General features: G+C 42.1%; 1 protein-coding gene across 2 annotated transcripts; it reads left to right on the top strand.

The window, feature by feature from the left end:
* The first annotated feature begins 570 nt into the window (after positions 1-570).
* mgat1b (alpha-1,3-mannosyl-glycoprotein 2-beta-N-acetylglucosaminyltransferase b) lies at positions 571-11,846 on the top strand. 2 transcript variants are annotated; one of them, XM_010745983.3, is made up of 3 exons: positions 571-946; positions 5,903-7,175; positions 10,871-11,846. In XM_010745983.3, the coding sequence occupies exons 2-3, from the start codon at positions 6,309-6,311 to the stop codon at positions 11,570-11,572; spliced, it is 1,569 nt and encodes a 522-aa protein (XP_010744285.2). In that variant the 5' UTR covers positions 571-946; positions 5,903-6,308; the 3' UTR covers positions 11,573-11,846. The 2 variants fall into 2 exon arrangements, with proteins under 2 accessions (XP_010744285.2, XP_010744286.2); XM_010745984.3 differs by lacking the exon at positions 571-946 and adding an exon at positions 993-1,661.
* Positions 11,847-14,378: the final 2,532 nt, after the last annotated feature.

Below are 14,378 nucleotides of genomic sequence, written 5' to 3'. Positions count from 1 at the left end.
TAGATAGATAGGAAATAAACATTGAAAATATATAACCGTGTTAAGAGGTTAACCCATGCTAAACATCTATACAAAAACTATATATATATATATATGTGTGTGTGTGTGTGTATAATATAGTATAGTATACATATATGTGTGTGTATAGTATAGTATATATGTGTGTGTATAGTATAGTATAGTATAGTATATATGTGTGTATAGTATATATTTGTGTGTATAGTATAGTATAGTATATATTTGTGTGCATAGTATAGTATAGTATATATTTGTGTGCATAGTATAGTATAGTATAGTATATTTGTGTGTATAGTATAGTATAGTATAGTATAGTATAGTATAGTATAGTATAGTATAGTATAGTACTGTATAGTATAGTATAGTATAGTATAGTATATTTGTGTGTATAGTATAGTATAGTACTGTATAGTATAGTATAGTATAGTATAGTATAGTATATATAATTATTACATTATATTATTATAGATGAGGCTTTGGATGGTGTCACTGATCCGGAAGTGTAGTTTATTGTAGTCCGTCATACATTAGCTGCGGTCTCCCGCTGTGCCGTTACACCCAGCTGGAGCCGCCGTGAGCCCGGGCAGAGCAGCAGAGTCCTGCCCGCTGCAGGAGACGGAGAGCCGGCGGCAGTCTACAGACACCGGGACATGAACGGCTGCTGCTGTGTTTGGATAAAAGAGCACAGCCCGTAGTGGGAGGAGGAGGAGGAGGAGGTGGTGGAGGATGAGAGGAGAGGAGGGTGGTGTAATAATGGAAACCATAGGTGGAGGTGCATGCTACAGCGGATCACAGAGATGAGCCGAGACACCGAGAGCACCGTCAGCTAGCCTAGCCTAGCCTAGCCTAGCCTAGCCTAGCTGCAGCCTTTGGATGTGGGAGCTGCTTCTGTAGCCGGCACAGACGCCTCCAGAACGGGCATGAGGAGGTGAGTGTGTCCGCTAACCACCACCACCACCAGCTGCTGCTGCTGCAACAACCGTGTCTCCTGTCAGGACGGTCCATGAATGAAAACACTTCTTTCTTTTTTTTTTTAGCCTGCGAGCTAACAGCAGCATGTCAGCTGTTTAGCTTTGCATTAGCTCGCTTCGCTTTGCTCGGCTGGTTAAAGACAGTCCTCCATGTGCCGGAGGTGCATGCATTAAAACATCCAGTACGTGTGCTAACATAGCAAGCCTGCAGCAGCTGGATTTCATCTCTGCACATGCATCTGCTGGAGGGGACCCTGCTGCTGTTTGCAGGGTTGTGCATCAGCAAACAGGATTTTTGAGTGTTTGCAAACTTTAAAAAGAAAAGGGCCTGTCACTGCTCACAGTGTGTGTGCATGCATGTGCAAACATTAGCTGTCCCCAGTTGGTCCTACCAGTCAGCTCCACGTTGTCTGACTGCAGGGAGGGAGGGAGGGAGGAGGGAGGAGGGGGTTAAAAAAAAAAAAGAAGAAGAATAGAGTTTCAGCTGGTACACTTTGTGAGAGGAGCAACAGTTCCCTCCCTTCTCTCTTAAACTCCTTCCTCCCTTCCCTTTCCTCCCTCCTGTTCACTATCATCTCATCTTGTCTGCAAAAGCTTTAACTTGCAGCAGTATTGAAAGAGACAGAGACAGAGAGAGGGCATGACAGATCTGTAGGGCTGCTCCGAGTTCAGGTAAGCTTCAATCTACATGTTTTATAACTTAACTCTGGAGCTCACATGTTGTCGGACACAGATTTGCCTTTTTAGACCCTCTGCTCTGACTCTTCTTCTTCTCCCCGCAGACTTTTCTTTCAGTCTTTTTTCTCTCACTTAAATTGTCACCCAACCTTACCGTGTGTCTGCACGTTGCCTCTTTCTCGTCGAGTCGAGACGATTATTTTGAGTCCATCAAGCTCAAATGTTCAGCAGATATTTGATTATGTTGCATTCATTTCAAGTTCTCCATTGGGTTTCTTCTTATTCTTCTATTTTTATGTTGTTTTTTTAAAAGAATAAAAGCAGGGAACTACTGTTTTATAACTTGACATTTTCTGACTTGTCAACTTTCATAACGGAGCAAGAAAAAGGTCAAAGATTTGCTGCAACAGTCAGCTCAATTTATCGACGGTTTAATCAGCCACAACTTTAATAATCGAGTCATTTATCAAACTAAATGATCGCTTGTTCCTTCATCTTTTTGACTTTTAGATTGCTGACAGGACAAAATAACAAAGACGTCGGGCTCTGAGAAATTGTGATTTAAATTCACAATTTTCTGACTTTTTATAGACTAAATCAAGCTCAAATGTTCAGCAGATATTTGATTATGTTGCATTAATTTCAAGTTCTCCATTGGGTTTCATCTTCTTATTCTTCTATTTTTAATGTTGTTGTTTTTTAAAAGAATAAAAGCAGGGAACTAATCGTGTTACCGTTTTATAACTTGACATTTTCTGACTTGTCAACTTTCATAACGAAGCAAGAAAAAGGTCTTTGCCGAAACAAAAGCCGCAACAGTCAGCTCAATTTATCGGCGTTTTAATCAGCCACAACTTTAATAATCGAGTCATTTATTAAACTAAATGATCGCTTGTTCCAGCTTCTTTTTTATAGAATTTTAAGCTGTATATCTTTTTGACTTTTAGACTGCTGACAGGACAAAACAACAAAGACGTCGGGCTTTGAGAAATTGTGATTTTAAATTCACAGTTTTCTGACTTTTTATAGACAAAATAAAAAAATTATTGGTTGCTTAATACGCAAAAAATCGCAGCCTTACCTTTTTTAAAAAAAATGTCTTTATTACGGTGACCTACTGAGATACTTGTGTGTTTAAACCAGTTTCTTTATCTTTATTTATAACTGATCTATAAACAGGAATTCATGCACAAAGCTGCAAACAGTCCTGTCATATCCCAAGGCTCGAAAAGCCATCCTCAGACATCTGATACATGTCAGTGGGTGGGACGAAGGTCCAATATTTTCTTTGTAAGGTGACAGTAATATGGAGATAAACAGGTCTGACATGTTAAAAGCTTTTTCAGAGTCAAGATTGTCCTTTTTCTCAGGGCGCAGCGCAGCGCGGCCAGAGACCCATTACTAATCAGCGCGTTTTGTCCCTTGTAGTCAAACATCCATCCTTACAAGATTACAGCGGGCCTATATTTATCAGCACTAATTGGTTTAGGCTTTTCTAATGCCGTGGAGTTCCTGCGGAGGAATCAGTGTGACCTTCTTCACCACCACCCCCCTATCAACAACAAAGACCTTTACTATCACACACACACAGTGTTGACACGGTAGTTGTGTTTGACTGGAGATCACTGTGCAAGCATTTCAACATTTGGACTGTTTGTTCATGGAAGTTGGACTTTCGACCGTGCAGGAAAATCAGCTATTGACAGACGGCTAATTTCAGCCTGATTACAGTTACCTCTTTTGGTACGTAGTCTTTCAGGTAATTCACTCTTCAGTGTATATGGATAGTATCTCTGCAACAACCAGTCAGGGCAGTCAGTTGAGATTTTCTTTGCTTTGAGAAAGAGAGTAGTGAGTATTTCGTAATCAGCTTTAAGTGTAGAGCCACAGGTCGCCTTAAGTCCAGCTCATCCAGCTCTCTGAAGAGTTTACAGTCTCCATCTACCACTTCATCCAAACGTAACATTTATTGCCTGTGTTGCAGTGTAAAGGTGCAAGAAAAGTTTCAGTTTCGGTACCTGAACACCACTGACAGTATAAAGAATGGACGACTTATGTGTGATTGAAGCTCATAATCGGTGGCTCTAGTTGCCGCCCGCTTTGGCAAAGATGTGGATCATCTGTGGACCTGAGGTTGGGTTGAATGACACCTGGTCGCTCAAACAGGCCCACCTGTAACAGCACCTACCTGCCAATCAAAGTTATCAAAGTTGCACTTTGAGCCTTAAAGGGTCCAGTCTAAAGTGGACGTTTGAGGAACTGCCACGGAGGTTGCAGCTTGAAAAACAGAGAGAGGGATAAACAACCCATTACCCAAAGATATTGAGTTCATGGTGATCTAAACCAGCTGCTTGACTTGACCATTTACAGACTCTAATTATAGTTATGATATAATTCATCTGTGAGTGTTTTGTTGTTGTTCTTCTAACTTCAAAGTCTAAAAAGTTACTAAGTCTTTTACAGCCACATCTGTCAGTACCTAATTTGGTCATCTTGAGTTTTTAGACATCCCTCATGTTTGTTAGTGCTAGTTTCAACACTGACCTCATTGTTTCCTGAGAATGATAACGACTATAATCAGTATCAGAATATTTTCAGTGACGTCTGGTGATTTCTGGTCCTGCCGCGTCGAATCACCTTTTCCATCCCGTGTGCTTGTCGGATAGCAGTAATCTCCCATTCTTGGATTCGGCGGAGAACAATGAATTATGTTCTCTCTAGCTGCATTCCCCCCTTTTTTTATTACGAGAAACCACATGATCATCGAGGATGGATGAGGCGGTTCGGTGCACAGCAGGAAGGCATCTTTGTTGCTAAGTAAAACACTGAAATTCATACGGAGGTGAGCAGGATGTCCTGTCAGTCCCCTCTGAATATCTCAGATAAGGTGTCTGCTCCGGGGTAGCGAGCCTCCATCACGTTTATCCCCATCCCTCAAGAGGAATGTAACACTGCTGACTCTGTCTGTCTGATAACATAATGGGGGTTTTGGATTTGGGCTCTGCAATGGAAAAAACTTCATGTTGATTCTGCTCAAACCTGACAGTGCCATTAACAGATAGAGCTGCAGTGTCCATCTAATATTAAACATGCTGTTGCAACATGCTGTTACACTGTCACATATACAGGACTGAGTTTTTGGTTGCGGATGTTATGACACCTGATGGAAAGGTAGAGCTTTCTTTGTGAAATAAGAAACATCTGTTTTTATGTAGCAAAGTTCTCAAGTAAAGCGAGGAAGTCGTAAAATAGCAACATTTTAATTGAAATCAGAGACAATCTGATCAAATATTAAGTAAATAAAGATTGCATTTGATTAGACGTGCATTATAAACTTAGATACAGCTGGACACACTGCTGTTTAATACCAAGCAGCAACCTCCATGGCTGTGCAGAAGTCACGCATACGGCGTCCATTCTTCATACTGTCTTTAATACCCAGCTCTGTTCTCTTCTATGTTATTCAGCCCTTTGTATAGACGGAAAGGAACCAGGACCAGCTAATCTTTATCTGTCAGCACACCACAAACACTGTTCCCCAAATGCACACTGGTGATTCTAATAACTTGTGTTGTCCAATAAACAATCCAAAGATATTCAGTTTACAAAGAGCTGAGAGAAGCAGGGACTAGCAAATGATTGATACATTTAATCAAACGTTATACTTGAGTATTATTGGGTAATGTTAATATCACTGTGGCTGGAGTAGCTCCGTTCGTAGGGACTTGGTTTGGGCTGGTTTTAGCGTTGACTGGTAGCTGGTAGGCTTAACTGCTCCCAGGACGCTCCACCACTCCACATTTGCATGTCTATAAGCCCTGTGGGTATGTAAAACCTATGTTTAAAAAAGGATTTCCGCATTAAGTCAAAGTTTACCTAGAAGTTGACTTTTTTCTCCGCCCTGCTGGTTTATACCCTGAAAAAACCTCAACAACAATCAACTACAACTTATTTTATCTGATTATATTCATGTAAAAACAAGTTTAATAAGGTACAAATGTGTCTTGCCTGTAGTTTAATTTATAGAATAATTCAGCCTTAGTTTCTAGTTTGCACATGCTACACAAATATGTCCTACATAAGAGCGTGACCATCTTGTGGTAGCTTCTCCTGACAGAGACACTGCTTTTTATTCACATGTGTACAGACGTGCAGTGCAGATGTCTGAAAGAGGCTTTTGTTTAAATGAGCTGCATTGATTCTGCTGATTGCTTGTTTTCTTGCTCTGTTTTCAGGATAATGGATGAAGGATAATATACAAGGAGTCACATCCCCTCGACCCGACGTGACCCCGGCTTTCCCCTTATTCCACTTTCATCTGCACTTTTGCAATCTCCTCCTTTTTTGCTGAACTTCTGCGAGTCCTGACTCAGCTCTACGCGCCGTCTCTATGGGATTTCATGGACTGCACGTATTCCACCGTAGGATCATGTAAATTCATTTTAAATCAGACAATCCTCCTCCTGACCAAAAGACAGGATGAGTCTTGAATTTGAAACGATTACCATGTGACCAGATATCGGATTCCTACCCATCGTTGTTGCCACTTTGGTCTGTAGGATTCTCACTCTGGTCCCCGTCACTTGTTCCCTGCCTGCAGCCTTTTCCACTACTCCATCCCTTATCTAGTGTCATTGGGCCATGGTTCGCAAGAAAGGTTCTCTTATACTATGCGGTGCTTTCCTGTTTGTCGCCTGGAACGCTTTGCTTCTACTTTATCTTTGGGGTCGCCCTCCGATCGGCCGCCTCGGAGAAGGTGGTGGCGCCGAACCCGGAGGAAAGGAGGAATGGGGCGTGGGCAAAGGGAAAGGTGGTCGCATCAACCTGGCCGGGGAGGTGATCCGGCTGGCGGAGGAGGTCGAAGTTCAACTCGAGACACAGAAGAAGCTACTGAAGCAGATTGAAAGTAACAGGGCGGTGTGGGCTCGGCAGAAAGACATCGGAAAAAGAGAAACAGATGATACAAAAGATGTCAAAGAACAGGGCGTCCACCAGCCGCAGAAACCTCCACTTCTCAAAGTGGAGGGGAACGACAGGGACCAAACTGAACTAAAACAAACAGAGAAACCTGTTCCTACAGTAGCTTCAGACTCAAAGTTAGAACAGCAACAGGCCGTCGAAAAGAACGAAGAGATCGTCGAGAACAATGAAGTGGCGACTTCGGTCTCCAGCCCAGAAGTCGTCATCCCCATTCTCGTTATCGCTTGCGACAGAGTGACGGTAAAACGGAGCCTCGACAGACTGATACAGTACCGCCCTTCCCCAGAACTATATCCAATCATCGTCAGTCAGGACTGCGGCCACGGCGAGACGGCTCGTATGATTGGCTCATACGGAGATCAAGTGACGCATATAAAGCAACCGGACCTCGGGGACATCAGAGTCCGACCAGAGCACAGAAAATTCCAGGGCTACTACAAAATCGCCCGACATTACCGCTGGGCGCTCAACCAAGTGTTCAACACGTTCTCGCACTCTACTGTGGTCATAGTGGAGGACGACCTGGAGGTGAGTGCTGGCAGATTTCTGCCTTTATCGGATAGTTTGACACAAAGAAAATGTCTGTTCAGAGGTTGTTACGTCGGTAAGTGATGCTACAGGATGTCGGTAGTGGAGTTTCACTGTCAGACGTCCTCAAGTTTAGCAGAGAGAAGTTGAGGAAGAGGTGAGGGAGATGCTAAGCAGCGGTAACAAGCATGTAAAATCTCTGCATACCGAAAGACAGAAAAGATTCTTAAGGCCGCAACTATATATTCCCATTGGGATACGTCAGTTTTTTCATACCGCTTTAGTTTGCAGACCTGAATGTAATCGGAGAAGTCAGTATGCATACTAAATTGATCCACAACTATGATGTTGACAGACACTACAATGAAAAATGGAGAAGCTGCTCGCAGCTGGAAAAAAAAATAAAACCAATTCCCAACAGAGGCGAGACAGCGGTAGAGCATCTTCCTCTGACGTTAAGTTTCCATATTTAAAGTTGGCAGCAGCTCGCTAAAGCCATATTTTTGAAAGATGTGTGTTGGGTGTACAGCGAGTGTTGATTTTCTCAAAGGGTTTTGTGTACAGAAGTAGACGGGAAATGGACTAAAATGGACACTGCTGGCTGCAAAGAAAGAGAGCCACTCGCCTCATCCTGGGCATGAGTCCTTTTATGTATGAGCTTTAAGCCAAGAAAGCTGCTGACAGTGTTGGCTTTCTTGTTGTAAACCGACACGCATATCCACAGCTTCTATAGCTCAAAAAGGTTCTTCAGATTGGTATTGATGCACAGACAGGAGCTCAGTCTAGACAAGACAATCAACAAAACATTTTAGAATTTTATCCACTCTGATTCGGCTTATCGATTACAAGTTTTGATTCCAAAATGTTGAGATGTTTTTCATATTATGTTACATTTTGTGTAGCTCTTGCCTACAGGTAGCGTCTTGTGTCATGTCCAGGTCTAGAACGTATTTTCTAATATTATTTACAGAGACCAAACTATTCCTATCATGAGCAAGCACTTGGCAATGGTGGCAAGGAAAAACTTTCTTTTAACAGGCATCTGCTGCCCACCAGTTGGCGGCAAGATGACTAGAGCTAGTAATAAGCATAATAATATAAATAGTATTTGTGGTGGACATCATCAGGACCACAGCAGCAGGCTCTGCCAATCTGATCTCTGTGTAGCCACGATCCATGAGAATCTGCGAGACGATAAAACTCTGGGGTAAGAAGCCAAGTTGGTAACATGCAGCATCACTCAGGGATGGTTTAGGACTCAGCTGAGCCAGTCCTAACGATAAGCTCTATGAAAAAGCCTAAACTTTAATGTGGAGACAGTGTCGGGCCTCTGCCTGCTATACTCCTTGAAAAATACAAACATAATCTTGTAAATCAATATTTGGAACAATCCCAATATCATATTTTTTGGTTGTCTCACACCAGAAACAGAGGAGATAACAATAGACTGAATATACATTAGATTGAATGGTTAGTCGGTGACTCTAGGTGTGAACGTGATTGATCATACCCCACCTCTTGCCCAGTATCAGCTGCTATTGGCTCCAGCCACCCCTCCTCCAGTGACCCAGCAAAGGATAAGCCGTTATGGAAAAATGGATAAATGAATGTTTCTCCCTCTAAAGCCACAAATTGCCATATATTTGTATTTGTGTACAGATGAGACACACTGGAAACATTCATTGCAGCTCTATGATGCTAAACACCGAGACAAACAACCCACGTTTTTACGGCTGCACCATTTCAAATGGAAATATTACTAATTTCACTAGCATTCATTTGTGCACATTTCCACTGAATCCAGCTACGTTTGGTAAACTTTGGGATCCCCAGTAGATTTGAAACAATAAAGTAAAGATCTGGGGGTTTAAACCGTACCTGTAGACACAGCATGGGCTCGTAATTATGCTCCCACTGGTGGGTTTGAAGACATTGGAAAGCCTTTCCATGGTAAAAGTGTAATTACATGTGGCTTTAAATCAAATGTGGGTAATAATGACTGGGGGTGGTCCGACTGGTTTGTCTCAAGTATTCATCACTAAAGACAGTTTCCCCAAAATGTGCAGCAGCAGCTTATTCAGATAACTTTGCACACTATGCAGTACCCGTTTTAGTGTGCTGTCACGAAGCCCAGACTGGTTTCCACTGAGAGCCTCTCTACAGCATATACATCTTATTTAAGTATGTAGGACTGTGTGTGTTTTGGAGACGGCAGAGAATATCAGATACTCTGAACCGACAGCTGGATGTTGAGATCCGTGCTTCTAACCGGTTGCATTATATGTGCTGGCACTGAACAGAGAATAAATATGTCAATAAATTATTTTAAAAAAAAACCCTCCTTACAGCTGCTGCTAGAAATGAATAAAAAAACATCAGAAGTGTCACAGCAGCAGAAAATAAGTAACTTTGACTTCGAACAGCAGCACAGGGGAGAAACTGTGCCCTGTAAATCGGCAATTATTTTGCCAGTGAGCAAGGAAAATCTGGGTTTACTTATGTAACTGTTCTCCACTGGCTTCCTCTTTTTTATGACTGACAATTCAGAGACCACTCTCTCCCTGTTTGCTTTGGCTAATCCATCTTTAGGTTGACAGATCCACCAGTGGATCCAACATGCAGATGTTTAGATTAGATTCAAATGCACAAAATTAATTTTTTTTGGTAGTCGGGAGTTGAGAGATGACTATCAAAAATGAGGGGATTGGGAATGACATGATTTATACGAGCTGCTGCGACAAGGGAATTTTTCCGGTGCGGGATCATTTTATCTTATCTTAATAAATGTCCTTGGGTAAAACACACCTTTGTTCCACTACGACCATAAAAAGGGTCTAAAGATAGAGGACAGAGGGTGTTTTCTGTTATTGACAGTATAAAGAATGGACAGCGTATACATGACGTCAATCACAGGTTTCTAAAGTGCCTCTTCTGCCTCCCAGCTATTCTAAAAATGTAACCAATAACCGAATGAAAGCATACAAGAAAAGAATGTGTAAATAACATCAATATTTCATTATTCCATACCACGGTGATCGTCAATATTGGTATACCATGACACCTTTGTGTAATCAACAGTTACTTTTCATCAGTGGTGTAAAGAGTGCTCAAGTAGAAGTACTGTTATGTTACTGAAACATAACTACAAGTAAAACTACTTGAAAGTACCAAATATTTGTTTCGAAAACTACTTTGAGCATAAGTTACTTTCTGACCGTTGATGTTTATTGGGTAATCAACAGCAGGCATTTAATCAGAAGAGGAGATCTGTGGAGAAGATATCTACTTTAAAGCACATTTCTCTGTTAAATAATAAAAGGTATGAATGGATAAACAAATATCCAGATAAAACATGAGTTTTCTGTTTTAAAAGCTACTAAAAATCTGCGTAGGACACATGTAAGGCACTGCAAACAGCCTGGCCAGTGACTAATCTGTTTCCATTTGGCGTCTCCTGTACCTCCTGTTGTTGTGCACGTTGCTGTGTTTGCAGATCTTAGCTATTAACTTGGTTATTATTATTACTAATGGAACTGATGGACAAACTATAACAAATAACCACATTGTAAGGAGGGGAAATTATACTTCAAAGGCTGGATAATATGGTTTGAAAATGAGCCCACGATCCCTTTCAGTGATTCTTTTGATCTGTTTGAAAGCAGTAACATCTCACTCCCGACATCTCCTTCCTCTAGGTTGCACCCGACTTCTTCGAGTATTTCCGAGCCTTGTACCCGATCTTGAGCTCCGACCCCAGCCTGTGGTGCGTCTCCGCTTGGAACGACAACGGCAGAGACGCCTTGGTGGATCCATCCAAAGCCGAGCTCCTCTACAGAACAGACTTCTTCCCCGGTCTGGGCTGGATGCTGCTGAAGGACATGTGGGACGAACTGGAACCCAAATGGCCCTCTGCCTTCTGGGACGACTGGATGCGTCAACCGGAGCAGCGCAAGGGCCGTTCCTGCATTCGTCCGGAAATCTCCCGGACTATCACCTTTGGCCGGAAAGGCGTCAGTTTAGGTCAATTCTTTGACCAGTACCTTCGCTATATTAAGCTAAACACTGAATTTGTGCCTTTTACCAAACAGGATTTGTCTTATTTGCTTAAAGAGAAGTATGAAGAAAAGTTTATCAAAGAGGTTTACAGCGCCCAACTGGTAAAGATTGAGGACCTCCAACAAGGGGGCAGCTTAAAAGGCCCTGGACCTTTCAGGGTTCAGTACTCAAGTCGGGACAGTTTTAAAGTCTTCGCCCGAAATCTGGGGGTGATGGATGACTTGAAATCTGGAGTTCCTCGTACAGGTTACCGAGGAGTTGTCAGCTTCTTGTATCGAGGTCGAAGGGTGTTCTTGGCTCCACCAGAGGGCTGGACGCAGTACGACATCAGCTGGAGCTGAGCGACTGATCCAGACTGTACAATGTGAACGGTGTTGAAGAGGGGAGGAACACCCTCTCAGACCAAAGAATATCTGCTAAGACGCAGTGGTTCATGAAGGAATTAAAGCGGCACAGATCAGGCTGCAAATCAGCGGAGCTGGAAGATCGAGGCCTGTTTGTTTAGGGAAGCTTCTAGGGTATAGGGTGCTCATTCAGGATCAGCAAGTTCGACGGCCACACAGACTTCACGGAGTCAAAACTTTTGGGGAAAGGGAAATTCCACCCTTAAAACACTGTTTCAAAACAGCTATTGGCAACGTGCCTTGCTTTCTGGGCCCATTTTTGTTTGGTGTATTTTATTTTTTTTTTATTATTCTTGTGAATAACTGGCCAAATGTAGACTTAACATCACATTCAGATGTTTGCAGCAGTTGTAAATGGAGTTTGGTAGCAGAAAATAATACAGGAAGAACATGTTTCAGTGTTGCTGATGATACACTGGAGGCATTACTCAAAGCAGAGTGACATACGTGTGTGTTATGTGTAAAGATCTTGGGCCATCTTTTATTTTTTTTTATTTTTTTAAAAGTTTAACAAACATTTTTGAAAGAAGCTGTTGAAATTGACCCAACTTATCAGTTCATGTTACTGTTTAAATCTGTAAAACTAATCAGAAGCAGAGTTGTGTGCGAAGGGAAATGAAAAGCTTCAGTGTTTTGTGCTTTTATGAAGTCATAGCCCTGATGGGTAAAATTAAAGACGAAGGACTTCTTCAGCAATGGTACAAAGATGAAGGAAATGCAGTGGAAGCAGAGACGACTCCCAAACTACAGTAGCCCTGACCCAGGACCAATAAACCATGAATCCCTCGGACAGTTCAGTCACTTGAACGGCTCATAAAAATGTGTCATTAGTTTAGATTAGTCTGAAGTTGCCAAAAAAAAGAAGAGTACCAAGAATTTAATGATGCTCCATAACAAAAGGTTTTGTACAGGACAAGTGGTAGATGTAGGAGATGACGGTGTGGGAGGAGTTTTGTAATTATCAGCACTGCTGTCCTGAGATCGGTTTATGAACACGGCCTTGAAAGCAGCGTGATGACAGTGCACAACACTAAATCAAAGCAGAGAGGATCTCAGTTTGCTTTTGATGAAGTAGACCACATTTAAAGGCGACGGTGTTGATACTTGTTCTGAGTGGCCACACTGGAAGACATGCAGAAAACCTGCCTTGTCTTTATAGTTTGAACTAGGGATGAGCGAGTACACCATTACCTGCATGTGTACCAACTAAATACCAACTAAATTATCTGTAGCTGTACTCTGAATGCTCCGGCTCAAACAGGATGTAGACGGACATAGTTAGTCAGAAGTAGTTAATTTAAGACTGAGGTTGTTTAGAAGTTATTAAACTATTAACAGAAGGTTTTTTAAAGCAACATCACATAGAAATTGGTATTTCTGTGATTAAGCACCCACAGTTTCAGACTGTGGTAAATATGGACAGCTGTACACGTGTTTTTGTTATGATTTCATTATTTATGATAAAAAATGAGCAAACAGCCAAACATCAAGCAAGGTCAACAACACAAGACATAGCAACGCCCTAAATATTACTTACTAGTCCAACAGCAAGAAGTCCAGTTTGGTAACTCTCTCCTTTTCCCTCATGGCTTCCTCCGTTAACATCCCCTTTGGTTTTTTCACCTCGGACATTATGCCCATAGAGGCTGCTGAGCCTGCTTGCCCAGCTCCTGTTCTAGCACGACACCGTCTCCCTGTCAGGCCTAAAAACCTCCTCCTCCTCTTCTTCTTCTTCCCGTTGGTCCAAAACGCCTGTCGTATAAACACTAACACTGCCTCGTTGCTCTGAGCTCACAGTCCGGGCAGCCCGGCTAACAAACTGAGCTAACAGCAGCTACAGTTGGCAGCAGTTTACTTCACTGTCCATCAGGAAACTCTGTAAATCACAGAGAGTTTGAGGTAGAGCAGCTGGAGGACATCAGAGGGGAAAACCAGAAAACCAAAATCAGTGAAATAGTTGGTGGTGTGTAACTTAGACTTATAATAATAATATTTATTGTTTATTAGACAAATTATACTCATAAAAACTACATTATACGTACCGGATATGAAGTATTCGCTCAACCCTGGTCTTGATACAATGAATTGGGGATATAGGCGCCTCTTTCAGACCGTCTCTCCTTCAAAATCTTTCTTTGGCATTGCACTCGGTTTATATAAAGTGACACAAGCAAAGAAAAAAGGGAGCTCGAGAGCAGCAGCAGCAGAACCCCACACACACTTTCACACCTCCATACCACACCGTCCAATCACTGGGTAAAGTCGGTGTGATTGGCGGCTCGGACCCGGCTCCCTAAATTCCACCGTCAAAGGTGTTCAGACACCTTTAGCACTTTAGAACTGAAGAGAACTGACTGAAGGAAAAAAAGAAACATTAATTCTGCGACTCCCTTCTGCTTTCAGAGGGTTTTACAGAATCTGAACTTATGCCACAACGCTCTACATGTGGGTGAACTTAGTGTCTAAATGTCTAAATGTGTAGGATGAACTTTAATTGTTATGATATGAAGGATGAAATGATAACTGTATGGCTATTTTAAAAAAATGATTTTAACTGTCTCGGACTTGAAGTTCTAACAGGTTTTCCAAGCTGCAAATGAGATTCAAGCATCACTGAGTCTTGACATTTTACTGATGAATCGCCCTGAAGCCCTGATACAGGGCACGTTGTAATTACAATGACATCCAAACCATGGTTTGGTCAGCTTAGGTTTGTTGAAAAACCACCGATTGTTTGATAGTT

Source organism: Larimichthys crocea, chromosome XIII (genome assembly GCF_000972845.2).
Source record: "Larimichthys crocea isolate SSNF chromosome XIII, L_crocea_2.0, whole genome shotgun sequence".
NCBI lineage: Eukaryota > Metazoa > Chordata > Actinopteri > Sciaenidae > Larimichthys > Larimichthys crocea.
The sequence above is the reverse complement of the archived record's forward strand: the minus strand, read 5'-3'. Positions and strand labels throughout refer to the sequence as shown.

Bases quoted from the DNA above. Each gene is read 5' to 3' on its own strand.
- mgat1b (XM_010745983.3), top strand. From the start codon at position 6,309: ATGGTTCGCAAGAAAGGTTCTCTTATACTATGCGGTGCTTTCCTGTTT. The intron at 7,176-10,870 runs GTGAGTGCTGGC...TCCTTCCTCTAG, and splicing joins TAGTGGAGGACGACCTGGAG to GTTGCACCCGACTTCTTCGA.